At 38.0% G+C, this 27,477-nt stretch overlaps 1 protein-coding gene across 1 annotated transcript in view; it reads right to left on the reverse strand.

Annotated features, from left to right (window-relative positions):
- Positions 1-27,477, reverse strand: part of OTOGL (otogelin like) — a 168,961-nt gene that overhangs the window by 53,585 nt on the left and 87,899 nt on the right. The window contains exons 27-33 of the mRNA XM_004700773.2: positions 26,827-26,976; positions 24,406-24,525; positions 20,859-20,975; positions 19,553-19,709; positions 18,849-18,875; positions 6,759-6,926; positions 2,431-2,709 (exon numbers count right to left, since the gene is read on the reverse strand). Of these exons, the coding sequence (XP_004700830.2) occupies positions 2,431-2,709; positions 6,759-6,926; positions 18,849-18,875; positions 19,553-19,709; positions 20,859-20,975; positions 24,406-24,525; positions 26,827-26,976 (1,018 nt within the window). The remainder of the gene's footprint in view (positions 1-2,430; positions 2,710-6,758; positions 6,927-18,848; positions 18,876-19,552; positions 19,710-20,858; positions 20,976-24,405; positions 24,526-26,826; positions 26,977-27,477) is intronic.

Raw genomic sequence — 27,477 nt, forward strand, 5'->3', positions numbered from 1 at the left:
TGATTTCCTAGACATTAGTGTGCTGAAATGGACTGGTATTGCCATTTTGAATCAGAAAATCATGGTTGAGTATGGCAGGAATAATAGAACAAACAGGAATCATGATGTGGCATTTCTTCTCAGGAAGGATCTCACTAAATCCATCATGAAGTGCAGTACTATCTCCAATCACATTATCTCTACCCACCTCCAAGGAAATCCATAAATACAACTATTACTTGAATTTAGGCACCAAACACAAAAGCTAGTGGTAAAGAAATTGAGAAAACTCGACCACAGATGTCAGTCAGAAATTGATCAAACATTCCATGAAGATGCATCAGTAGTTACTGGGGATTGGAATGCAAAAGTTGGAAACAAAGAGGTTGGAAAATGTGGATTTAATGTGAGAAATGAAGCTGGAGATCACGTGATAGAATTTTACAAAGCCAACAACTAGTTCATAGCAAATACTTTTTTCAAACAACACAAAAGGTGACTATACACATGGACTTCCCCAGATGGCACACACAGAAATCCAATGGACTACATCTGTGGGAAATCCTGCCAGAAAAGCTCGATATCAGCAGCTAAAACGAGACCAGGAGCCCATAGTGGAACAGGCCACATCTGTAAGTCCAGCATCACGCTGAAGAAAATGAAAACGAGTCCGCAGGAGCCCAAATATGACCTTGAGTCTATCCCACATGAATTTCGAGAATATCTCAAGAACGGATTTGATGTATTAAACACGAAAGACAGAAAACCGATGAACTGTGGAAGGACATCAAGATGATCATTCCTAAAGAAAACAAAAGGTCATTTAAAAGACATAAAAAAAGAAAAGTTCTGAAAGTTGATCTTCATCATGGAGTAGCTAAAGCAAATGGAAAAAAGGATGAAGCCCAGGAGGTGAATAGAAAATTCCAAAGTGCAGGTCAGGAAGACAAAGCCAACTATTACATCAAAATGTGCAAGGATCTAGAATTAAAAAAAACAAAAGGGAAGAACATGCTCAGCATATCTGAAACTGAAAGAACTCGAGAAAAAAATTCAAGTCTCAAGTTGCAATCATGAAAGATTCTAGAGATGGAAAGAATTCAGAATCCCTCTACCAGAAGTAACTAGTCAACAGTGCATCATATCAGGAGGTAGCATATGAGCAGAACCAATGGTGCTGAAAGAAGTTCAAGCTGCACTGAATGCATTAGCCAAAAACAAGGCTCAGGAATTGACAGAGTATGAAATGAAATGTTTCAGAAAGCTGAGAAAGCACTGGAAACACTCACTCATCTATGACAAGAAATTTAGAAGACAGTTACTTGGCCAACTGACTGAAGAGATCCATATATGTAACCGTTCCAAAGGAAAGTAGCACAGAATGCTCAAATTATAGAATGATATCACTGATATTGCACACAAGTAAAATTTTACTTAGGATCATACAACAAGAGTGGCAGCCATACAATGCCAGGGAGCTGCCAGGATTCAGACGTGGACGCGTAATTCCCAGGCACTTCATTGTGCTAATTCGGAACTTGTACATGGATCAAGAGGCAGTTGTGCAAACAGAACATCATACAACATTTTGAGGATTAGAGCGAATTATGATACAATGGTATTTCTCAAAGCATCCTCAGGCCTCTTGCTAGCAGATGAAATGAGAAGCAGGTTAAGTGAGGAAGGCTAGCTCACTGCCATCTAGTTAATTCTGACTGATATCGACCCTGTAGGCCAGAGTAAAACTGTCCCTTGGGTTTCTGATTTGAAGTCTTTATGGGAGTAGAAAGTCCGCCTGGGAGTATGCATCTAAACAATACCCCAAATGATTCTTAAAAACACCACATTTGATAAATACTGATAAAATGTCTAACAAGGACTTTATAAATAATTGCCATCAGTACAACTGAAGTTGTGTAACTGGCGAAGAAGATTGAAAATACTGTGGATTGCCAAATGAAAACCGAATTTGTCTTGGAAGAGGTTCAATTGCCTGTGCTATTGGAAGAGAACCCTTGCCGGGAAAGGACAGCATGCTTTAATAGAGTAGACAGGCAGTAAAAAGGAAGATCTTCCATGAGATGGATTGACACAGTGATTGCAACAAGGGGTCAAACGTGACAGGTGTAAGGATGGTGCAGGAGCATGCAGTGATGAGTCTGAACCAATTTGAGGATAGGCTTTCTATGGGAGCAGTTGTAGCCTATAGGATCATTATGATTAGTATCAACTTAATGGCAGTGAGTTTGGAGTTTGGGATTTTAACAATAACATCAGCAAAACAGAATTAATGTGTCTTTCCAATTGTGCCCAAGGAAAAATTTCCCATTACAATGAAAAAAAATGATAGGGGGAGAAAATTCAATACTAAAAGCAACAATATACTTTGCCATTATATACATTATTTGTTTGTTTGTTTGTGATTTGCTTTGGAGATCTTAAGAAACATACCTTCTATGCTGAAGCTACTTGAATGTTTAAATTCTTCAGAATCATCATATTTTGATGCTTTGACACCAGAAGCTGTGAATATGATGAAAAAGCCTTTCTTGCTGTATAATTCAAATGTGCTGTAACCAGGAATCCAGAGGCCCCGATGATGGAAAAATGTGGCTCTCCGATGAAAAGCTGAATTCGCCTCCCACAGCTTCAAACTAAGAGTGTCATTGTTATGAACATAGAGAAAGTAGTTTGGCCTTTCAGCAGATTCCAAAGACACAACTGCCATTGCTGCAAGACATAGTGCAAGTATGACTGACAACCCCCAGGTGCTCAGAAGGAGCCAGCTCAGGGGTGCTGGCATTACAATATTATCTATCTATCTATCGATATACATACACACACATATTTATAAAGTAAATGAAACTATACTTTCTAATCACCACACAGTAATGCCAATAACACATGTTTCAAAATTGAGTGCGAGATAGCTGAAAGATGCATTAAGTGCAATAAATTAAATGCAATGAATAACAGTATCAATGAGTTCCATTATTAAAATAACATCTTTATGAAAAATATAAGTATCAATTTAAGAACTTTAGATTGCACAAATCACACAAAATGCTGACTTGAGCACACATTTGTATTTATAAGCTGTAACATATTCAAAATGCACAACATTTGCCAATAGTTATGTTGATAGAAAAGACAGAGACTACAGATATGAATTAATTTAGGCATGCAACATGGGATCTAAATAAGCAAATGCTCATCAAAATGATTTGGAATTGAACTGCTAACTGCTTTGTTTTGGATCAAGAGCTGCAGCAAAATACAGTCCTCAGCATTTCAGAGGTTCAAACCCAACAGCTGTTCTTCAGCAGAAAGATGAGGTTGTTTGTTTCCTTCAATATTTACACTGTTGGTATCCACTCAATGACAGTGGGCTTTGTTTCTTTTGTGTTAAGAACCAGCTGCTCAACAGTACTCTGTATTTACCAGTGGATGAACATATGGCTAATTAATTATTATGTTTTACAAGGATTTGGAGACAGATCATATTTCTTTGGTATGTGCTTTGAAATTTTTCTTTATAGCCATAAAAGCCATAATACAAAAAAAAATCTTAATTCAAGTTTGAATTGCATTTGTTTCTTTTAAATAAATACTAGTAGTTTTATTCTACTACAAGCTTTAATTATTGAAAGTCATTCAATACAGAGCTCGCAAAATCCAATGTCTAAGGGTTTTACTGTCTTAAAACTTAGAGTTTCTCTGCTAAACACTGAGAACTCCAAAACCATTGTAAGAAAAACAAAAGCGCTATGACTAACCTATAAATTAGAACTTCAGATGACAATCAGTGTTTTCATGGGTCAAAAAGAACTAAGAAGCATATCAGTATTTTAACTGATAATCAGAACACTTCACAGAATCTGAAATCTAAATTGGATTCATTCAATCAATAAATATTATCTAATGTATAGAAGCTGCTGGGCATTGCTTTAGGTAAGGATGGTATATTAACAAAGTAGTCTGGGCATAAAGGGGTCAGAAGGGCATTTGAATTGATGAGAGCATGTGTCAAGTAGACGCAAGTGTAGCCCTACTAGAAAAACCCAGCTAAAGGCCGGCCCAGGGCCTGGGCATCTAGGACTTGTCAATGAACTCGGAGATACAAGACCAGATAAGTATAGTAGCTGATCTCAGTGACTGTAGACTCTAATTTATGCTCTTAATAGCCATTCTCTTTTATACTCCAAAATAATTGTTTTCCTTTACATTTAATATAGCATTTAAAATCGTTCAAATCTTACTGATAAGTGTGTTATTTTTCATTTTTAAAAATTAGATTCTGAGTAATACATTGAAATTTTGAACCGGGCTTTGTTTAGGACCCAGGGCTCAAGCAAAGTTCAGTCCTCTGCATATCAAAGGTTATAAATGAGTCTTTCTTCAATCTTGATATCATGTTATTTTTCATATACTCCAGTTTATCAGAGTATTTCTTCAGCATACAGCTTCACCAAAAGATGCAAAACTTTCCTGATTTAAAAACATACAAATTCCCTTGTTCTGTTTGCACTATAGCTTCCTTATGTATGTATAGGTTCTTCATGAACACAGATTTCTGCAATTCTAATGTTATCCATAATTAGTTTTAAATCACACAGTCGCATGTCTTTACATAATTAAAGAGAAGCAAGTATTTTTGGTTTTCTCTTCTTTTAGCCAATTTCCACATGACATCAGCAATAAAGTATCTCATTCAACATCCTCTGCTGAATCCATCTTGAATTATGGTAGTTCCTTATCCATGTAATGCTGCAAATGTTTTGAAATTATATTTAGCAAAACTTTATTTGCTAAATAATGATAATGGTATTAATGATATTGTTCAATAATTCTGCATTCTGTTGAATCATCCTTCTTTGCAACACTCACCGTAGATCATTTACAGCCAGTTGACCAGGTAACTGTTTTCCAAGTTTCTTGACATAGATGAGTGTTGCATCTACTTGCTAAAACATCTCAATTTGTTATTCTGTGAATCCTGGAATTTTGTTTTTTGCCAATGCCTTTAGTACATCTCGGCCGTCTTCATTCAGTACAGCAGTTATTGATTATATATTACTTCCTGGAATGGTTGAGTGCCAACCAAGTATTTTTGGTTCCATGACTGTGCATTCCTTCCATCATCTTTTGATGCTTCTTGTGTAGTACAATTTTTGCCTACATGACCCTTCAATATTTGAACCAACTCAGAAATTAAGTTTTCTTCTTCAGTTGTTTTAGCTCGAGAGTTATTCAGGATGTTCTTCCCTTTTAGTTTCCTAACTCAGGTCTTTGAATTAGAATACTTTATTTCATCACCTTGAGCCACCCTTTGAAATACCCAGTTCTACTCTGTCACTTATCATTTTGTCCATTCTCTTTATCTGCTCTACATTCAAAAGCAAACTCCAGAGTCTCCTGTCATACATTCCGGTCCCTTTCTCATTTCCTATCTGTTTAATATCCTTTTCTCTCATCATTGTCCCACGACGTATGTGATCTTTGGTCCTTACTGTTCAATGCATCAAATATGTTCTTGAGATGCTGTCTAAATTCATGTGGAATAGTCACAAGGCCATACGTTGGCTCTTCTGATTGTATTTTAATTTTCTTTACCTATAACTTGAACTTGCATATGAGCAACTAAGGGTCTGTTCTCGATTTTGCCCCAGGCCTTGTTCTGACATATATTGAGCTTTGCTAGCATCTGTTGCGGTGCAGTTGATTTGATTCCTGTGTCTTCCATCTGGCAGGGTCCATGTGTACATACAAGTAAATTCACCATTTTATGTTACTAAAAAATGGGTATTTTCAATGAATAGGTACTGGCCTTACAAATCTTGAACACGTGATCTCTAGTGTCATTTCTATAGCTAAGGCCCATTTTCTTATTGCTGGTCCATCTTGGTTTCTAACTCTTACATTTCAATCACCAGTAATTATCAATATCTCTTGCTTGAATGACCAATTTCAGAATACTAAAGTTGGTAAAAGTATCAATTTCTTCATCTTTTTGCATTAGTGGTTGCTGAGTAAATTTGAATGATAGTTGTATTAACTGTCTTTTCTCATAAACAAGAAACAAAACAAACTCACTGCTATTGAGTTGATTTTGAATCATAAGGACTCAACCTTATAGGACAGGTTAAAACCACCCCTGTGGGTTTCTAAGACTGTAACTCTTCATGGGAATAGAAAGCCTCATCTTTCTCCTGAGGAGCAGCTGGTAGTTTTGAACTGCTGACCTTGTGGTTAGTAGCCTAATGTAAAACTACTATCTGTGACAATGTCGTTTTTTTGGCATAGACCTTGAGAGGTTCTATTTGATGATGAATGTCACGTGTTCCTCTACAGTTTAGTATTCCTAGCAAAGTAAGTCATAATTTTTAAAGTGGCCAATTCTAGTGCATTTCAACTTATGTATGCCTTTAGATCATTAACAAAAACAAACCCACTGCCATCGAGTCAATTCCAATGCAATGGGACTGTAGAGGACAGGGTAGAACTGACTCTGTGGATTCCTGAGATTGCAACTATTTACTGGAGTAGAAAGTAATTTTTGTTCCCTGAAGAGTAGCTTCTGGATTCAGTGGGTTCAAACTGCTGACCTTGTGGTTAACAGCACATCATGTAATTCACTATATGACCACTATATTCACCTCTATATACTTAAGACTTATGAAATGCAATAAAACACTAGATCCTCAATTAATGTGTACTAAATATATGAAAAATATAAATGGAAAACTAAATTCATATTTTCAATAGGAAATTAGACTTACATGATGCCTTTTCTTTGACAAGGCCTGGAGTGATCATAAAATTAAAAAACAAATTGTCATGAATGCCATTTCTTGGAAAAGAGAAAATGCTTCTGCTACTCATATTTGCCCCCAGAATAAGGCCACTCTGTCCATAACTTGCCAGCATATATGGTCCTTCTCCAATTCCTAGTTAAAAGCAAATACGAGAATTAAAATTTGGCATAGGAATTTAAATTTTTAATATTATATTATAATTAAATAAATGTTAATACTTTAAAAATATTCCCAAAAGTAAGCTTCTAAAAATGCATCACTAATAACATAACTGATTACTTTTTATAAAATTACAATAATTTAGAATATATATTTTACTTTATATGTATATACTAAGGTAAATTAATGGATGGAAGGCTGATGAAAGCTTTCTGGACTTCAATGTTTACCACCTACATGAAAAAGTTTGCCTAAAGGACTTACAGCTCTAAAATTCCCATCTACTCTCAATAGACAAAAGAAGTTTAGCTCTATCAATAGAAAGATCATCCAAGTTATTGAATTGTATGATATGTGAAGTACCAATAAAGGTGTTTTTTTAAAAAAATGATAATTCGGTAGTTTTCTAGAAATCATTTCTCCTTAGTAGGTTGCACAGCATAAAAACATAACTCACAAGCATGATACAGAACATTTCTTTTTCCTGTGAATTCTTTAATTTCACAAATGAGCTAAGTCGCTGTGGGTCAAGTTGACTTGATGATGCCTAACAGAACATGAGACTCAGATTCCCCCTCTCTACCTGAAGGCCAAGTCTAAGACAAGCGGAGAAGACACGTGGTTTAGATGACTGGAAAGGTGCAAAGTCCTTCAAGTAGCAAAAAGGACAAGAACTAAACGTTCCTTCATGAAGAGCGGAGACATTTAACGACGACATTATAGTTCAATGTCTTTGCTACTGATCCATCCTCTGGTACCACTCACCAGTAAGCGGCTGGAGCCGCTTCTAAATCATGATGAAAAGATCTTAATTAGACATTTAGACACTTAGAATGGAGATGGAACTTAAAAGGATGACTTTGCCTTCACACCAAGATGGAACTGAACAGAAATAATAGAAAAATATCCTGAGCCTGACAGCAATGGACTCCACTGTTGCAATTGTATACGACACAATGTTTCTCCATGATCCAAAATATGTATCAACTAAATAAAAATTATAGTGACAGTCTTCATTACCAAATTGATCGTTGTCTAAGTTCAAAAAGGACAACATGTACACCATAGATATGAATATACTTAAAATTATTGATACACTTATAGGTTATAATGAGGCATATTTCAAAATGCCAAGACACACACAACTACAATTTGACAGTTTGAAACATCCTCATGGGTATTCAGCAGAAGATAAGAAGAAAAGAGACAATTAAACAAAATATTTTCTCCCCTGCTGCACTTTTCCTTTATTTTAGCAATCTAAAAGGATAATTATTGCCTGAGAAAATAATTATTACAAAAAAATCTAAAGTTCAGAAATTATTCTCAGTTGACTATATCTTGCTTCTGAGTCATTTCCATATATTTTCACCAACAATTAAGAAACAAAAATCACTGACCCTATTATAATCTTCTGCAATGAGAAATATAATTTCCCTGTCTTCTAGAAATAATTATCTCCTGCAGTAATTATTTAAACACAGTAATAAACACATCCTACTAATAACATTACTGTGAACTTAAAACTTGCATAACAAGTTTCAGCACTTACCTACTTAAGTAAATTATTTAATTCAATTTATCTGTACAGTCCTGTCATTAAAATGAGCCAGAAGTTATCGTGCACACTCTTTGTACTGAATGTCATTGAAGTAATCTCTAATGTAACCTCTGAATATCCCCCAATAGAATCACAATTTTTCTTTCTCTCCTCCCTATAGAATCACAATTATGCTTTTCTGTATTAGATTTAAATAACATGAATACCTTAATAACATAGTGACCAGTAAATTAAAAATTCAACAAAGAGCTAGGAGTTTATTTAGGATGAAACGAATTTAGTATGGTCACTTACAATCAGGTTCTTTTTGATAATACTAATAGAAGTGTCTATAATTGCATAATTGTCTTAAATTGTCTCTCTTTATATATAGCATTACTTTATCAACTCTTACTCCCCTTGCCAGGTTGAACTCTTCCTTGACTTCAGTCCACTTGAACCATTAAAAAACCAGGCCTTGTCACATTCAATAACTGAATCATCTAAAAATTATTCTGTCAAACACTCACTGTCTAGCCATCGCTCCCAGTGCCCTGGCTCACTCCTCTGGCACTCAGTCCTAAAGCCCTTCAATCTACAGCAAAAGCCACTTTTTCACTTTTTTATCATTCAGCGTGTCTTCTCTTCCCTCCTTGTGCAAATTAAATCCCTTGGTCTGATACTACGACAATATGCTTACAACTTGCTGACCTCTCTTAGACATATGGCTTGTTTTAGTTGCCATCAAGTTGGCTCCTAGTCATAAAGACCTTCTCTGTAACAGAATGATGTGCAGTCCAGTCCTGTGCTGTCTTCACACTCATTGGTGCACTTGGACGCATTGCTGTGGCTATGTGTCAATCTATCTCATTAAAGGTTTCCCTCATTTTCACTGACCGTCTGCTTTACCCAACATGATGTCCTTTTCTAATGATTAGTGCTTCCTGATGATGTATCCAAACTAAGCAAGCCGGGGTCTTGCATTATCTCTTCTAAGTATTCTGATTATATAAACATACATATTCTAAGACTTAATTGCTCACATTTTTTGTAGTCCAGAGTAGAGCCAATATACTTTTCTAACACCACAATTCAAATGTATTCTTTTTCATAATCCATTTTCTATAAACATATACCCACATGGAAATCCCAGCAAAGCTATTTATCCGGCTGACATTAACTGAAGAAAAAGTGGGCGGCCACCTAAGCCTGAGCAGATAAGGAGAACTCCAAAATAATTCAAACAAAAATCAAATGGCTCTTAAGCCTTGCTGGAAATTTCATAGAAATTTCACTTCCTCATTTAACAAAAGAATACTTCAAAACTTCTTTCTTCTCAAGTCGTCACTAGAGCCAGACTCTCCACTCGAGGACTGAATCACATCTACTTTCAACAATTATCGCCTTCCTCTATCGTTTCATCAATTTATTTCTTTACTCTTTTCCTCTCCTTTTGATAACTATACTTTATTTCTGAGTCTGTCCCACACTCTCTCCAGGCAGACTGACCTCCCAACTACTCGAGTGAAGTACCTAGTCAGGACACCTGCTACTTACAATTTTGCCTGAATCACAATCTCTTTCTTGGTGTAATTTTACATTGTTGACCACCTTGCTTTCTTTTTTGATTTCTGTGCCATTCTCGTGCTTTTCTGCCTCCTGATCTGCACTCTTTCTCAGTTTTATTCCCTCCTCATCTCCCAGGTAAGCACATCTTAAGTCTCTATCTCTGACTTTCATATGGGACTATGATGTCAAATACCATCTTCAAGTTGATAACTGAATCTCCTCCATAAACTATTGCCTGATTCAAACATTCAACTAAAAGTGTAGAGAAATATCAAAGGTAGTATCTAAAAAGTGAATCCCAATGCAGCCCAGATCAACTCATTTCCTAGATTGAGTCAATCCATCATTGAGTCCATACACCCAATTGCAAAACTTCCCTCATTCATATTCAAATCAATTGTTGTTGCCATTTTGCTGCAATCATTCTTATCTAAGTTAACCCTCTTGTCTAAGTTAGCTTTGACTTATCAGTCTCCAGTTTTGACCCTCGTCACTCTCCTCTCCTAAAGGGCAGTTTTTACATGGCAGCCAGAGTGAGCTCTATACAATTTAAATTAGAGCATGTTTCGCCTCTCCTTATTACCCACCAAAGTCTTCTCAGTGCAACAACAACAAAAAAATCTGCAAGGCCCGATATGATCTGGCTTTTGCTCCATCTGATGTCATCTCACTTCATGCTCACTTGTTGACCATGATACAGTCTTACCGGCTCCTCTTTGTTCTAAAAATCACTACATTTTCTCTCATTTCAAAATTTAGGATTTTCTCTTTCTTCTTTTTGGCACACTGTTCCAGGATTATAGCAATTGCAATTTCCTTCTCACATTCGAGTCAGCTCACGTGGCGTCTTCCAGTTGTTGGGAATAGAAACCAGGTATGTCTGAGCCCCAAACTTATGAAGGGCTATAACCCCCATATTCACCTAGTGTATCATATTGTCCATGCATTTAAAAAAAGTAATAGTATTAAACATAATAGATATTCAAGAAATTGTGTGTGTGCTTATCTATACAAGATAGGCAGGATAGGCAAATCCTGTGGAGATAGTGATAGGACCGACAGTTGCTGGGGGCCATGGGAGGGAAGAAGGACATGCGAGGAGAGCAGTGAGCCAATAAGGATGGGTATAGGGGAATAGGAAGGGTTCTAAAATTGATGGTGAGAAAGATATAACATTTCTGTACATCAATAGATCAACAGAATTGTATCTGAGAGGAATTACTGAGAGGTGATTGATGGGCAAACATGATAGTGGGGGAGAAGGAAAGAAAAAAGAATAGTAAGAAAGAAGAAAAAAGGGAAAAAATATATGTAGATATGTAAATCTAGGTATATTTGTTTATTTTTGTCTATAAATGCAAATGCTACAAGGGAGCAGATGGACTTTGGAGCCCTACTTTAATCCTACCTCAGTACAAGAACGGTTTGTTCTAATAATATGGCATTGTATGATACTCACCTTCCTGACACGATCACTGAAGACAAAAGCACATGTGGTGAAGAAAGATGATGGTGCTCGGCTATTAAAAGACAGTGTCTGGGATCTTAAAAATGTCAAACAAGTGGCCATCTAGCAGGGAAGCAACAAAGCCCACATGGAAGAAGCACGCTAGCCTGTGAGCTCATGAAATCTCAATGGGAAAAGGCATCAGAAGCCCAAAAACAAGCAACCAAATTGATGGGAAGTGGTGGGGAATATAGTAGAGACCCAAAATCCACCTCAAAATAACTGGACAGTCCCTCTCAGAAGGGCCACATGGAAGGGACAATAACCCAAGGTGTGGTATAGCACTGATGAAACACAGAACTATCCTCTAGCTCTTTAATAATTCCTTCCCTCACTATTATGGTTTTTATTTACCTCATTAATCATGTTAGACTTGCATATGTTCATTTGTATAATTAAGATCATTGGATACATGAAAGCCAAGAGAGATAACTTTTCAGAAACATTAATAGGAGGAATGGTTCCCTGATGAATGTATAACCCCACTCAAGAGGTGCAAACAACAGAATTGTATGTGTATGCATATATTGGATGGTGTAAGATGTGGCAACAAAAAATAATAATAATAAAATAATAAGGGTACCTGGGGAGCAGGGTGGAGGAGGGGGGAGGGAAATGGGAGCTGATGTCAAGTTCAAGAAGAAAGAAAATGTTTTGAAGTTGATTGTGGTGGCAATTGAACAATATGATGTCTGTAAGAGCTCCCAAATTATATAAAAATAAAATGATATAAAAAAGAATTTTTAGGCACATTAAGGTGAAGACTAAGAATCTGGGTTTTAAAGTCTGTTGGATTTTTAGTTGAATCCCGGTTCTACAAGGTATTTAATTTTTACAAGGGCCAATTTCCTCCTATATAAAACTTTATTAGTCCACTATAAACTCATAGTGAAAACACAATGAGTAAAGTTTTCAGCACAGTGGTTTGAGCACAATAAACAAAGAATAAATTGTAGTATTAAGGGGAAGGTGGGGGGAGAAAAGGGGAATTGATCACTATGATCAACATATAACCTCCTCTCAGGTGGACGGACAACAGAAAAGTGGATGAAAGGAGACAGCAGTCAGTGTAAGACATGAAAAAATAATAATAATTTAAAATTAGGAAGGGGTTCGGGGGGAGGGAGGAAGGGAGGGGGGGAGGGGAGGAAAATGAGCTGATACTAAGAGCTCAAATAGAAAGAAAATTTTTTGAAATTAATGATGGAAACATGTACAAATGTACTTGACACAATGGATGGATGTATGGATTGTGATAAGAGCTGTAAGAGCCCCCGATAAAGTGAAAAGTAAATAAATAAATAAATAATTTGTAGTATTCTTAACTGGATATATTTGATTTGCCAACTATCACATGCAAACATAATTTTATTATGCATCTTGTCATTTTGTGCCAGCTCTCACATGTTTGACTATGGTGCATTCCGGTGGTACATCTAACCCAAACCATGGTGTGGTCAAGTGCTTCATATGCAGGGGAATTGTGGGCCATGTAGAGAAGAACTGATGCATTTAAATTCTGGGGTTGACTAAGAATACTGAGGTACCATGTGAGCTACACTCAATTAATATGGTCCTTCTACACACATAATTCTGGACTATATGCCCTTGGCTATGATCCCATTTTGGGGTCCTTCTACTCATGGAAGGGCTTATTCTCAGAAACTATTGAGTCTTATCTCCTCATCTAACCTGGGATTACGTAGCTGTGAGACAGAGCAACAGACGGACTGACTTCTTGACCCATGGAGTCAATAGCTAAGGAACCACATGGCCGAAAGACTAAGGAGTAGAGGGAGATTTGGCTGCTGGCTAAGGAACAGTATTGTTGTGGAATAATAACTGCATCCTTCCTGCTTGCTGACCCTGACTTTTGGTCTGTGAGTTCTGCGTGGCCATTCCAAAGATTATCGAACCCAGCATAGAAACAGGGTGCTGTGGGAGGAACAGTTCGTTTCAGAATAAGTAAAGAAGGATGTAGCATGGAAGCACGTCTGACCCCTGTCTCGTAGCAATAGGGAAGCCATAGGAGCTGTTGCTTCAGCAATATTGTCAATTATGTCCCAACTCGATTGCCAATTATTGTGCCATGGGCTTTCATAACAGACAAATCTATCTTGGAGATGGAATAGTTAGACTGTTCCTTGGAGATAAGGATAGTGAAACTTCATTTCCTTCATCATATATTTTGGGCATGTTGCCAGGAGAGACTAGTTCCCAGAACGGCATCATGCTTGATAAAGTAGAAGGCCCATAAAGAGAAGGGGACCCTCAAGGAGACAGCCTGACACTGTGGGTGCAGTAATGGACTCAAACTTAGCAGCAGATGAGAGGGCAGTGCAAGAGTGAACAGTGCTTTATTCTTTGTCCACAGGGTCTCCGTGTGTCAGAGGGAGTGCAACAGCAACTAACCACAGTGAGGGTTCTGGGTGCTGTAAAGGGTGTCAGCCATGTTCTACCTCACTCCCAAAATATACACTTGTCCAATTGATTGTAATTCCCAAAAATTTCTCATTCTCTATTACTTATCCCAAGCTACTCCATGTGATGAGATAGTAATGAAGAGCAAAACCCTTCCTAATAATGTAAATCGTGCCCAAAACTAAGGTTGAGGTCAACACAGAGGGAAAATGTAGGCTTTGGCATCACTGCAGTGATTCTTAAAATATTATGAGACAACTGGTAAATAAATGTTTGTCCACATGTAGCTCATCTGCTGGTTGAGCTGCTGTCCTCACAAGAAAAGGGGGGAAAAACACTTAGAAACATTCAGACATGGCTAGTGGGTTTGTTGCTGCAGAGAAACTCATGTGGAACTCTTGTAGATCTAATAACTTAAAGTTACTATGTATATACCACTGAGGTGGCTGATAAAATTTAGAACTACTGAGTCAATATGATAAAGACCTGTGCTGTTAAAAATTATCCATAATGCTTCAGGTTAGTCACCAAGAAAAGAAAATCTAGTTGCTTTTTAATTGATTTCAACCCATAAGACAAAGTCATGGGGTCCTAAAGTTCCCAAGGCTAGGAGCTTCAGGAGGCTCATTGCACACCCTTCTGCCACACAGCCACTGGAGAGACCCCCTGACCTGCCATTTAGCATCTGAATGCTTGACCATTAAACCTCTAAGGCTCCTCATTTGTATTGTTGTTAGGTGCCACCAAGTTGACTCTAACCCATAGCGACCCTACTTATGGCAGAGCAAAACATCATCGCAGCGTCCTGCGCCATTATCATAAGTGTTCCTATGCCTGAGCCCATTGATGCAGTCAATGTGTCAACCAATCTCTTTTTGGACCTTCCTATTTTTCTCCCTCCCTTCACTTTTCCAAATATATTGTCCTTCTCTAGGGATTGATGTCACCTGACAACATGCCCAAAACATGTAAGAAGTCTTGCCATCCAAGATGAAGTCTTGCCATCCTCTCCTCTAAGGAGTTCTCTGGCTCTTATCTCTATATCTTCCAATACAGATCTGTTTATCCTTTTAGAAGTCTGTGGTACTTCTAATATTCTTCTCCAGCACCACAATTCAAATGCAGCGATTCTTCTACAGTATTCCTATTCAATGTCCAACTTTCACATGCGTATGATGCAATGGAAAACACCATGGCGAGAATCAGGCATGCCTTATTCCTCAAAGTAACAAACTTGTTCTTCAATACTCTCAAGAGATCTTGTGCAGAAGATTGCAACGTGTCTTCTGATCTCTTGACTGCTTTTTCCATGAGCATCAGTTGTCCATGCAAGTAAGAAACATCCTTGACAACTTTAACATTTTCTTCATTTTTCATGATGTACCTTTTGTAATCAATACATTGAATTGTAACCCATATTGAAGGCTACAATCCTTGATCTTTATCAACAGGTGCTTCACTTCCTCACTTTCATCAAGCAATATTATCATTTGCCTTCCAGGTTGCTAATCAGCCTTCCTCCAATACTGATGCCTCACTCTTCTAATCCAGCTTCTCTGATGATTTGTTCAGCATACAGACTGAACATGCATGGTGAGAGGATAAAACCCTGATTCACACCTTCCTACAGAAGTCCCTCATTCTGTTAGCACACCTGCCTCTGGATCCATGTACATGTTCCGAATGAAGTGCTCTGGATTGCCATTCTTCTCAAGATTACCCACAGTTGATTGCGGTCTATGCAATCTAATGCCTTTATATAGTAAGTGAAACAGAAGTAAACATACTTTTGGTATTCTCTGCTTTAGCCAAGATCCTTCTGATATCAGCACATCCTTATCTGAATCCAGCCTGCGCTGTGGCCATTCCCTGTCAATGTGCTGCTGTAACCATTGTTGAATGATCTTATGCAAAATTTTACTTGTGTGCAATCTCAGTGAGATCATGCTATCATTTGAGCCTTCTGTTGAATCATCTTTCTTTGGAATGGAAACAAATATGATCTCTTCTAGTCTGTTGACTAGGTAACCATCTTCCAAATTTCCTAGCATAGAAAGGTGAGCGCTTCCAGTACTCCATCAGGTTTCTGAAACATTCCAGTGAGTAATTTGTCAGTTCCTGGAGTCTTGTTTTTGGCTAATGCATTCAGTGCAGCTTGACCTTCTTCCTGCAGCACCATTGGATCTTGCTCATATGCTCCCTCCTGACATGGTGGACTGTTAACTAGTTCCATCTGGTACTGTGACTCTCTATTCTTTCCTTCTTCTCTTGATGATTCCTGCATCATTCTATATTTTGCCTCGAGAATCTTTCAGAACTGTAATTTGAGACTTGAATTTTTTCTTGAGTTCTTTCCGTGTCAGATAAGCTGAGTGTGCTCTTCCCTTTGGGTTTTCTAATTCTAGGTCTTTGCACATTTAGTTAGAATATTTGGCTTTGTCTTCTTGAACTGCCCCTTGAAGATTTCTATTTAACTCATGACTTCATCCTTTCTTTCACTTGCTTCAGCTACTCTACAATTGAAAGCAAGCTTCAGAGGCTCTTCTGACATCCACTTTGATCTTTTCTTTGTTTCCTGTCTTTTTAATGATCTTTTGCTTTCTTCTGATGATGGTCTGGATGTCCTCTCTCAGTTCATCAGGTCTTCTGTCATTAGTGTTCAGTGAATCAAATCTGTTTTTGAGTTGTTCTTGAAACTCATGTGGGATAGACTCAAGGTCGTATTCTGGCTCCTGCAGGCTTGCTTTCATTTGCTTCAGCTTTATCCTGACCATACAGGTGAGCGACTGCTGGTCTGTTGCACAGTGGATCCCTGGTCTGGTTTTAGTTGCTGACACTGAGTGCACCCATTGTGTTCTCTCACGGATGTAGCCAATTTGATTTCTGAGTATTCCATCCGGGGATGGATGTGGTCCATGTGTATAGAAGCCTTTTGTGTTGCTGAAAAAAGTTACTTGCTATGACTAAGTCGCTGGTTTTGCAAATTCTATCATGTGATCTCCTGCTTTATTTCTATCACCAAGTCCCTATTTTCCAACCCTTTGTTTCCAACTTTTGCATGCCAATCACCAATAACTACCGATGTATCTTTGTGGCGTGTTAGATTCATTTATGACTGAAGAAGTCCTTGGTAATTTGTCAATTTCTTCATCACTAGCTTTTGTGGTTGGTGCATAAATTTGAGCAATAGTTGTATTGATTTGATATCCTTGAAGGCAGAGAGATATAATCTGATCACAGACAGGGTTGTGCTTTGTGCTAGATTTAGCGAGATCCTTCCTGACAATGGGTGCCACACCTTTCCTCTTGATTGTGTTCGTCCCAGTTTAGCAAATCATAGGATGTTCTAGTTCAAAGTGGCCAACAGCAGTCCATTTCAGGTCACGAATGCCTAGGATGTTGCTCACCATGACTGCCATTTCATTTTGATCACCTCCAGGTTTCCTCAATTCATACTCCCCACATTCCAAGTTCCATTTACTAGAGGATCTTTTGCAGCTGTTTCTCCCTACCTTGGGTCATGGTCAGCAGCAAATAAAGACCCCCAAAGTCTCCACTCCCACAGGCTTTACTAGATTCATATATAATGGTCAACTCTCCTCCAATAAATCATCTCCTCTTCAGTCATCTTTCCATTGCCCTCAGACTTGAGGGGCCCACCTGCCAGCAGTATCGCTGACAATATTCTGCGTCTTTTGTTTGGGGTTTCAGTATTTGAAAATGCCTCAAAGCTGTGAGAATGGTATTCAGCAGCTTCTTCCTCTGAAGTGGGGAGCTGCGTTCTTCTTTCCTACCTGTTCTTAATCTGGAAGCTCCCCTGGAGCTTGTTCACTGTGGGTGACCCTGCTGGCAGTTGAAATGCCAGTGACATAGCTTCCAGCACCATAGCAACACACAAGCCACCACAGTCAGACAAACTGATGAACAAATGGTGGCAGGTCCTCATATTCACTACCAAAACCCTTTCAAACTCACTGACATTGAGTCGATTCTGATTCAGGAAGCCAATATTCAAAGGTTATATTATAAATTATCACATAATTATTGTGTTTTTTCTATCTCTATTTTGGTTGTTCTGGTGGGGGGGGGTGTCATTATTATATTATCAATAAAATCTCATCCGCTACTGTTATATAATTTTGTCTAGTCATAACCAAGTATGGAGCCAGGGTGGTATACTGGTTACCATTTGGGCTGCTCACCCCAAACCAGCAATTCAAAACCACCATCCACTCCAAGGCCGAAAGGCAATGCTGTCTACTCCTGTCCACAGGCAGCACTCTGTCCTACAGGGTCGCTACGGTTCAGAATTGATTTGATGGTAATGAGTGAGAACTAAGTATATTTATTCTTTTGAACACATATACAATTTGTTTATTTGATTTCTACTGCATAATCAACTTGAACAATGTCCATATTTTCAACATAATGGCAAAAATGTACCCTTTGCATGTATGGGGGCTTCAGAACATTCCTGAAAAAATGTCCATTGTCATAACACTCCATTTTTCCATGAAATTTTAGAAGCTCACTCGTATCTATTTTATCCTCTTTACCTAAAAGCTATCTAACTTTACTCACTCATTCATCCATCCATCAATGCCATTCAAAAATAACATGCTGTGTGTCTCCTAATGCTGCTAATTGAGTAACACACTCTATAACTACTCAAAGTATAAGGTTTAACAAAAGTACTTAGAAATTTAAGTAACTTTAGTAAGTAAAGTCTTCTGAAAAGTTATATGTAAAATTGCAAACTACTTATACTTTTTCCCCAACAAATATTTTTCACAAACTTTACCCTGAAGGCACACTTAGCAGAATGCTATATTAGAATCTTTATGAAAATGCCACATACCTTCATTGTAGTATTCACAATCAAGGGCTAAAGGGTAAAAATAAATATTAATATCTGTAAGAAACTCCACACTTAGCTAAATGCACACAATATTACACTTATCTAAATGCATAAGTGTCATTGAGCAATTTTAAATCTTTATGTGACTGAAGGGAATTCTTTAAGAGTGGAATGTTTTAATTAATTTCACTTCATAAAATTATTTCAGAAATAGGTAAATATATCTGTCAATTTTAAAATGTCAGTTGATAGTGTTAAAACTACTAAATGTTACTCAAATGATTTACTAGCTACAGAAGGAAACTAATAATTTTTTAAAGTCCAATCAATAAGCAAATACAGGGTATATATACAGTATTTTAATTTTTTTCTTATAACCATACCAGCATGAAAATGCACAGGCATTGAAAAACTAGAGTGATAAGCAATATCTCTGAAGATGGTTTAGGAATAATTTAAAATTCAAGTATTACAATGACAGCACTTAAACACAGAACAGAAACCATACCTCATATTTTTCATTTTATAAATCCTTTTACTAAATGCTATTTTTCTATTTAATAAAAGGCATAGTTTTTTTACTATTTGTCTGAAATATGTTCTATTTTCAGTCCTTTTATGCAATCAGTTCTATGAAATATCAGTAACTGATATGAATCTCCTTATAAGACCCCCATTAATGATAGCCTGTGCACAGTACTCACAACAAGTAGTCGGTGATCTCCATCGAATGGGTATCCCTTCCTGACAACATTTGTGCGCATACGCGGCAATGCTTGTGCATAGACATTCACAGTCCCCCCCAAGATTACAGTTACATGTATCTTCATGGCAATTTTTGGCAAAAGATGTTACATCAATCTAAAAACAACATGAAAAGCATTACTTTCAATAGCTACATACTATATGGATTAAACTCAAATTTTGGAAAGAAAATTAACTGGTGTGTTTTCCAATTTTGACAGCTTAGCACTGTTACTTAGAGAGTTCTCTGTAGTTTTACATATCTGTTTTACCTAAAGGAGGGAAATTTTGCAATGCTGTGATCTAGAAAAACAAGGAATAGATTAAAGGAATAATTATCTTTGCAATATAGCAGACGAGTATTTGGGGGAGTTGTTTCATTAATGGCATATTCATGTGACACTAACAGACGAGATTATTCCACCTCCAACTGTGCTGTTACTTGATCTTTCAAGTGCCTTTGACCTTAAAATTTTTTATGGAGGCCTAGATTTATTATATTGGAAAGGAGTTTAGGAAGTTAAATTTCAAATAAATTACACTGTGCTTTGGAATATGCTTTAAGACATATTTGGAATGAGTCACTAATGATACTTTTCAACTACACTTTGGGATGAGGAGAATAATGCTCTTTTGACAATGCTCTCTGAAGACAAATAAATCTGCTCAGAAATCTTTCGCAGAAATCTGCTCAGCTTTCATAGAGTGACTAATTGTTCACAGGGTAACTCATTAAAAGTTAGGAATGAGTTTAGGAGTAGTAATGATGGGCTAGCATGATATGAATCAGAATGCAGCAATTCTAAGTGAAACAATGCCCTAAACATTACTATCTAATAAACTTCATTTAAATCATTTTCTAGGCTAAAAATTTTAATAACCTCAAATTTCAATTTGCCTCAACTCCAGAACCACTCTATATTTATATCTCTTTTTCTTGGGAGTTATTACACATATCATATCATTTCATAGTTCAATCACATCAAGCAGTCTATTTACACCTTGATCATAAAGTGATTGACATAAACATACCTTACAAACTATAAAATATTACTACAAATGTGATGTAAATGTGATGCAGTGAGGGAGAATGAGTAAATCCACTACAGCATTACTTCTATGGAAAAGCAAACAAAAAACGTTGCCTCCTAAAAGTGGTTAGGAAATCTTAAAGCCAATGGGTGGTTAAATTGTTTATCCTGTTCACCTCAATATTATGGAAGCAGTACTTGTTTAAATATGACAGTTTAGTCAAGCACCATTTACCACATTGCGGCACGGAGCAAACACATCACTGTACAAAATGGAGCATTCTCTCTTGGCATACGGGAACTTGTTCTGTTGCGCTTCACAGGGTCTAATGGTTTCAGCTGGGGTTTCACACTGTTAAAGACGATTAAGGGAGGACAAAAATGAAAATAATTCAAAGGGTGAAATGTGAAACTGAAACCAAATGAACTTATTGGACTCTCCACTCCAGTTGCATCTATATACAAAGGGGTTTCAAAAAGTGGATCGGAAAGTGGAATCAAATACGAATAGAATTTTCCATCAACTCTTGAAGCACCTTCCTAAGCTCCTCCTTTTAGAAAGGCTTTATAGCGCCTCTGTGCCACAGAACGAAAGCCCGATGGCATTGACAAGTACTTTCAAGGCAACAAAATATAACACTAAAGTAATGGTGGTATTAGAGATAACATGGAGACCAATAATTGCAATCATCTTAAAATTTGGAATTTACATGACTAAAAGTATTACATGAGCTAATGAACTCTTTCCTTTTATTTTTCACATTTTAAAACATATTCATCACAACTTATTTTCTGAGGAGTATGCCCTCAAAGCCCTGTAGCCTTACTTTCTAAATACTGAGCCGTTTGGCCTCTCTCTTGTAGTCCACCTTCCTGAAACCACCCTGAGGAATAACTTTTCATTTGTCCATCTGACTGGTCCATTTCCTCCCTCAAATCTATTTACGACTTAATCCCTCTGTAGAGACTGTTTCTTGCTGGGTTTTCTCTGACCTCACTGAAGGTGTTCTCCAAATTCTTTCCTCCTCCCTTCTCTGCAAGACCTGATCTTCAAAGCTCTTCTTTTTACATTCTATTCATACGCTTACGTGAGCATACATAGGTGAATCGAAATTATTGTTACGAGGCTTCGGGTCAAACACACACAGGGTTATTTCAGCTGCAAGCATTTTAAAACAGATCTCTGACGTCAGCGCAGGGCTGTCGGGCAGTTTCCTTCGTGATGCGCTCTCAGTCTTATGAGGGTGCCTCCGTGGAGGCATCAAGACCGTGGCCTCCGAAAGGAACCGCTGGGCCAGTTACATTCAAGGCAGAGAGAGCCGCTTAGAAGGTCCTCTATATTTGTGAGAGTCTAAAGAGGTCATCTGGATACATTTTCTGAAAGAACCCAGGAAAAAGCTGACAACTGCGCTGCTGAGAAAAAGGCCAGGAATGGTTTGCAACCACCACACCCTCTCTCCTTTCTGGAGAGTAGCCCGGGGCTGAGGCCGGGGACTTTCTCTGGGAAATGTGGCCCTCCTGCTGACATCTGCTCTGGCCCCTTCCGACTCCTTTTCCTTTCCTGCACTCAAACATTTAAAAGGAAAATTGTTTGATTCCCTTAATGATGGCAAATCCTCTGTTTTGATGTGGTATAAATCAGTGTGCAGTATTTTTCAGCGAAGAATTAGAGTAAATACTGCCTTAAGATGTACAGTGAACCCTCGCCACTTCGCGCTTCGACTTCCGCGGCTTCACTCTATCGCGGTTTTTGCATAACAGCACCCACTGCCTACACCCGCTCCTTCAGAGGAAAAAGACGGCGACCCACCTGTAAAGTACATCCCTTAAGTCATTTCATAGGCTATTGATTACAGTATTTGTAAGAACTATGTATAATAATACTGTATGTGAAATATGTAATACTGTAAACTAGATGCCATAAATAATAAATGGTAATTGTAACGTTCAAAATGTTTTACTGTATTTTCCCTTTTTCGTTTAATAAATTGGGTAATACGAGTGTAATGGTGACTAAAGGGTGTTTTTTTCATGTCCTCTATGCTCTAACTACGAAAATATTTGATTTACAAATAAGGAATCCTACTTCGCGGAATTTCATTTATCACGGTAGGGTCTAGAACCGATTAACCGCGATAAACGAGGGTTCACTGTATATTGATCTAGGGCAGCGGTTCTCAACCTTCCTCATGCCACGACCCTTGAATACAGTTCCTCATGCTGTGATGACCCCCAACCATAAAATTTTTTTCATTGCAACTTCATAACTGTCGTGTTGCTACTGTAGTGAATCGGGCAACCCCTGTGAAAGGGCCATTTGACCCCCAAAGGGGTCATGACCCACAGGTTCAGAACCACTGATCTAGATGAAGGATATGTCCAAAAAAAATCACTTTACATCTCGACTTTTTGGTTTGTTTAATAAAGGTTTGTCTGAATTTGTAGCGATACTTTTTGACTTACTCTCATACTATCAGATCTGTGTCTCCAGCCAAGACTTTGCCCCTACTCTCTCCCCAAACCTACAAACACCAGCTTCTCCTCTTTGCCCTCCAGCACCTACCCAGTAAGCAAGGAAGGGAGGAGACTTCTTGAGTCTTCCAGGTTTACCTTCCCCAATATAATCTTTCAGCAAATGCTGTGGAGTGTAACCTTCTATGAAGATGCCTCTCAAGTCCATACCGTTTCCTAAATCTCCATCAAACTCAATGTTTCCAGTTCACGCTTTCTGACCAGGCTTTGGCTCTTTAGTCCAGCACTTGGTCCTTGCAGGTTGCATTCCAGTCAGTCCTGAATACACAGCCTGCCTCATAAGCAAGTGAACTTGTGGAATTTCTTTGGAAGCACTGTACTCTTGCGCGCTTCCTGACACCTTCCGCGGCTGCTCCTTCTGTGGTCGGATCTTTACAATACTCTTCACCTGCCAAGTTCCCCTACAGTTCTCAGAAGTACCTACTTCACTACCGCCCTGTGCTATCACAACCTCCATGGAGCATACACTTCAAATGAAGGACTTCTCTCACAATGTGTCCATCGTTAATTTTTCTACCCCACATTCTGCTCTGGATCTTGAAGCCCTTATGGGCAGAAACTCTCTTGTATTTATGTGTCCACATACCATCAAAAACATTAAGAGCTCAACAAAACTATAAAGAATCAAAAATGTGTGAATTTAGGGGGTTATGAATTATGTGGTAATTATTATTTGAGTGTATTGGAAATTAATGATTCCTTAATTTATTTACCAATCAAATAAATGTAAAATAAAACTTCTAAAGGCAATAAGGTATATTAAGGCCACAATTTAAAAGATTTTGTCTATTTTAATACAATAGATACTTATATTTTAAATGAATATGAGTTTCATTTTCACCTCTGCTGTTTTGCACTGCAAGAGACAGATGGTGCTAACTGTTCCTGTACGACTTCAGGTCTCAGAAACTCAAAGGGAAGGCGCTTCTCTGTCCTATAAGGTTGCTATGCGTTAGAATTGCCTCAGTGGCAGTGAAGTTTTTGTTTGTTTTCATGGCTACTGCATATTATACAAGTTACTTAGTCTTCAATGTCTTCACCTCTAATCTAAAGGTAATAATCAGTACTGACATAACTACACGAGAATTTAAATATGAAAGTAATTTTTAACTGTGAATTACAATACAAATGTAATTTAAAATAATTTTATCTAAATAAATTGCCTTAAGAATAACATGAGCTAGTGAGTAGATATCTTTAACAGTATTTGTTTGCTTCTAAAGAAATAGAATATATGTAAATATACATACTTGGCCTAACGCCCAGCTATCTCCAAATACCTGGGCGTGTCTGACTTCCACGTTATTAGAGGTGGTCATATCATTTGAAGTACACTTGTCAAAGTTTCCACACAATCCCGCCAGTTTGTTCTAAAATAAAAGAAAAATGCCATGAACTAATCTATAGTCACTTTAAGATTTAAGAACTCTTACTAAAGTTTTTGAAAGGTATACTTTTTAATATAATTTTTAAGATGTACTTTTAAATTTGCACAATAAGCATGTTTTTAAATTACTGTGTGAAGAAAGTGATAGTTCTGTCTATTTGTCTGATAGAGCATGAGAGAGAGAGAGAGAGAGAGAGAAAAGGGAAGACCCTGAGCAGGAAGAAGTGATGCCATGACTGCAGCAACGAGCTCACACAGAAGCAGAATGGAAAGGCTAGCCCAAGTCTGGGCAGCGTGTCCTCCTCCTGTCCATGGGTCACTAGGAGCTGGAACGGGCTCAGTGGCACCCAGACAAGACATATCTATTTAACCGTATTTATGCATTACCTTCCAGATATTTTACCATCCCCCAAAGTGTATGTATCCATATAGACCAAGATTTTAGTATTGATTCAACTAACTGTAATATAAGCATTACTATAGATACACTATACAGTGTGATATAAGCATCACACATCTTATGCACATATATGTGTATGCATGTTTGTGTCTGTGTGAATATTTTTTCACTAATGGTAGATCAACCTCCTTTAAGGCTTAGTAATGGTGTGAATGTTGGAAGATTCCTACAGATTGTACTTGGAAAAGAACAGTTTTTAAAGGAAAAGTTGCCTTTCATACTTATAAATCATGCCCTCACGGGAGAAAAGAAATGAAATCCATATTCTAGTCTAGATTCTGATGATTTTCCCTAATTTTAAAAAAAGATTGTTATGAGTTGTGAAATCAGTATTGTAATTTTCAGCAAAACAATATTTTGTGAAAATTTGTAGTTTTAAAGAAGCGAGAGTAAGAGTGCAGAATTGGATAATTTTTCAAAATCAATGGAGCACAGAGTCAAATGCAAGGATAGATATCTTCCCCCAAAAATGAAGCTCTTCCCTTACACAGTGGATGAACTCAAACATATAGCGCTTGCCTTTTGTGCATAGTCTGAAAGAATGCAGTCCTTCCTTAACGAGGCTTCCCATGACTGCCCAGCCACTTCTGACTCATACAGAAGCTACCCGAAAGCAGGGGAAGCTCTGCCAGTGGGCATCGAAAAGCCCAGGAAGCAGTAAGGGGGAAAGATGCAAGAACAAATGCTTAATTTATTTCAAAACTGGAGGCGGAGGGGAGCCTGTGGTGAATGGCAGAGAACATTAATTGAAGAAGTAGGACAATAATGAAAAGTGGTCTCAACCTCTTAAAAGAATGCTAGATCCCAGCAAACACCCAGAAATTTATTTGGGGGTTTTATTCTTCTCAAGTATACTAGATAATAACTCCAATACACAAACATCTTTTAAACATGATGTGAGTTAGCACTGAGTCAACTCCAACTGACAGCAATTGTATGTGTCAGAGTACCACTGCTCCTTGGGGTGTACAAAGCTGTGACCTTTCAGACACAGATAAAGATTTCCGCTCTTCCAGGTGCCTCTGGATGGGTTCAAACTGCCAATGTCTAAACTAGTAGTCTGGTTCTTAACAAGTTGTACCATCTTTCAAAATGTATCATTTCCACGGTTTCATGAAAATATATTGTTACTATCATGTTTTTTCTCTAATTGTTCATAGAAGATATTCATGAGCCTCCCTGCCAATTCCAGAAAAGGACTGATTTTTGTTAAGAATCTCAGTGTAAAAGGTAAAATGCAATATTTCCCCGAAAGTAAGACATCCCCCGAAAATAAGACCTACCCACACTTTTGCCTCTCGCTGAAATATAAGGCACCCCCCCGAAAATAAGACCTTCCCAAAACTAAGACCCCCAAAGCTACCTTAACTCTGACTCTGGACCGTAGCAGTGGGTGCCGCAGCGCAGCTCACTGTTGGCTACAGCGCAGCCGGAACAGACAGGAAGTGCAAGGTCTCTTTTAATAAAACAATAAATGTGTACCGTATTCTTCTTCATGGAAAAATAAGATATCCCCTGAAAATAAGACCTAGCACATCTTTGGAAGCAAAAATTCATATAAGACACTGTCTTATTTTCAGGGAGACAGTGTAGTACCTCTCATTAAGAGCTTAGACCCTTGGTGGTGGACTCATGGGGCTGCAGTTTGAAACCACCAGCCACTCCCTGGAAGAAAGATGAGGCTTTCTAATCTTGTAAAGATTTATTGTCTCAGAAATTCACAAATGCAGTTCTACCCTGTCCTACAGGTTTGCTATCAGTCAGAATCAACTTGGTGGTAGTGAGATTTGGGGGGTTATTCAGATAGCACTTGGGCTGACTTACCTTCCACTGGGGTCCAATTTTGATATGAATGGTTGTCTTTCCATCCCAAAGGATGGTGACCTCTTCCTCCGGGAAGTGCACTACTGTGTAGTAGCCGGCCTTCCAGAGTTGATACCTAGGGTTATCTTCCAGGAAAAAACCTGACCGCATCTTCAAAAGAGCATAGGAAAGAATAAAATTCATTCTACCATCTCTAAAAACAAAATCAATAAAAGTAATCGAATTGTTCTCCATCAAGAAGCATCTGTGTATGAATATTCTGCTGTAGAATAAGATCAAATAAATATATAAAATAGGAAATGCATAAAATTGGAGGACCCCTAGTGGGACTTAACAGGGCTTAACCAAATGGTGAAAGGTTCAAACCTACCAGCTACTCCATGGGAGAAAGATACAGCACTATGTTTCCCTAGAGCAGCGGTTCTCAACCTGTGGGTCGTGAACCCTTTGGGGGGTCGAATGACCCTTTCACAGGCGTCGCCCGATTCATAACATAACAGTAGCAAAATTACAGATATGAAATAACAACGAAAATAATTTTATGGTTGGGGGGTCACCACCACATGAGGAACTGTATTAAAGGGTTGCGGCATTAGGAAGTTTGCGAATCACTGTCCGAAAGATGTATAGCCTTGGCTATCCTATGGACAG

The sequence above is a fragment of the Echinops telfairi genome, unplaced genomic scaffold, assembly GCF_000313985.2.
Source record: "Echinops telfairi isolate 266 unplaced genomic scaffold, ASM31398v2 ScPeMD7_2;HRSCAF=8, whole genome shotgun sequence".
NCBI lineage: Eukaryota > Metazoa > Chordata > Mammalia > Afrosoricida > Tenrecidae > Echinops > Echinops telfairi.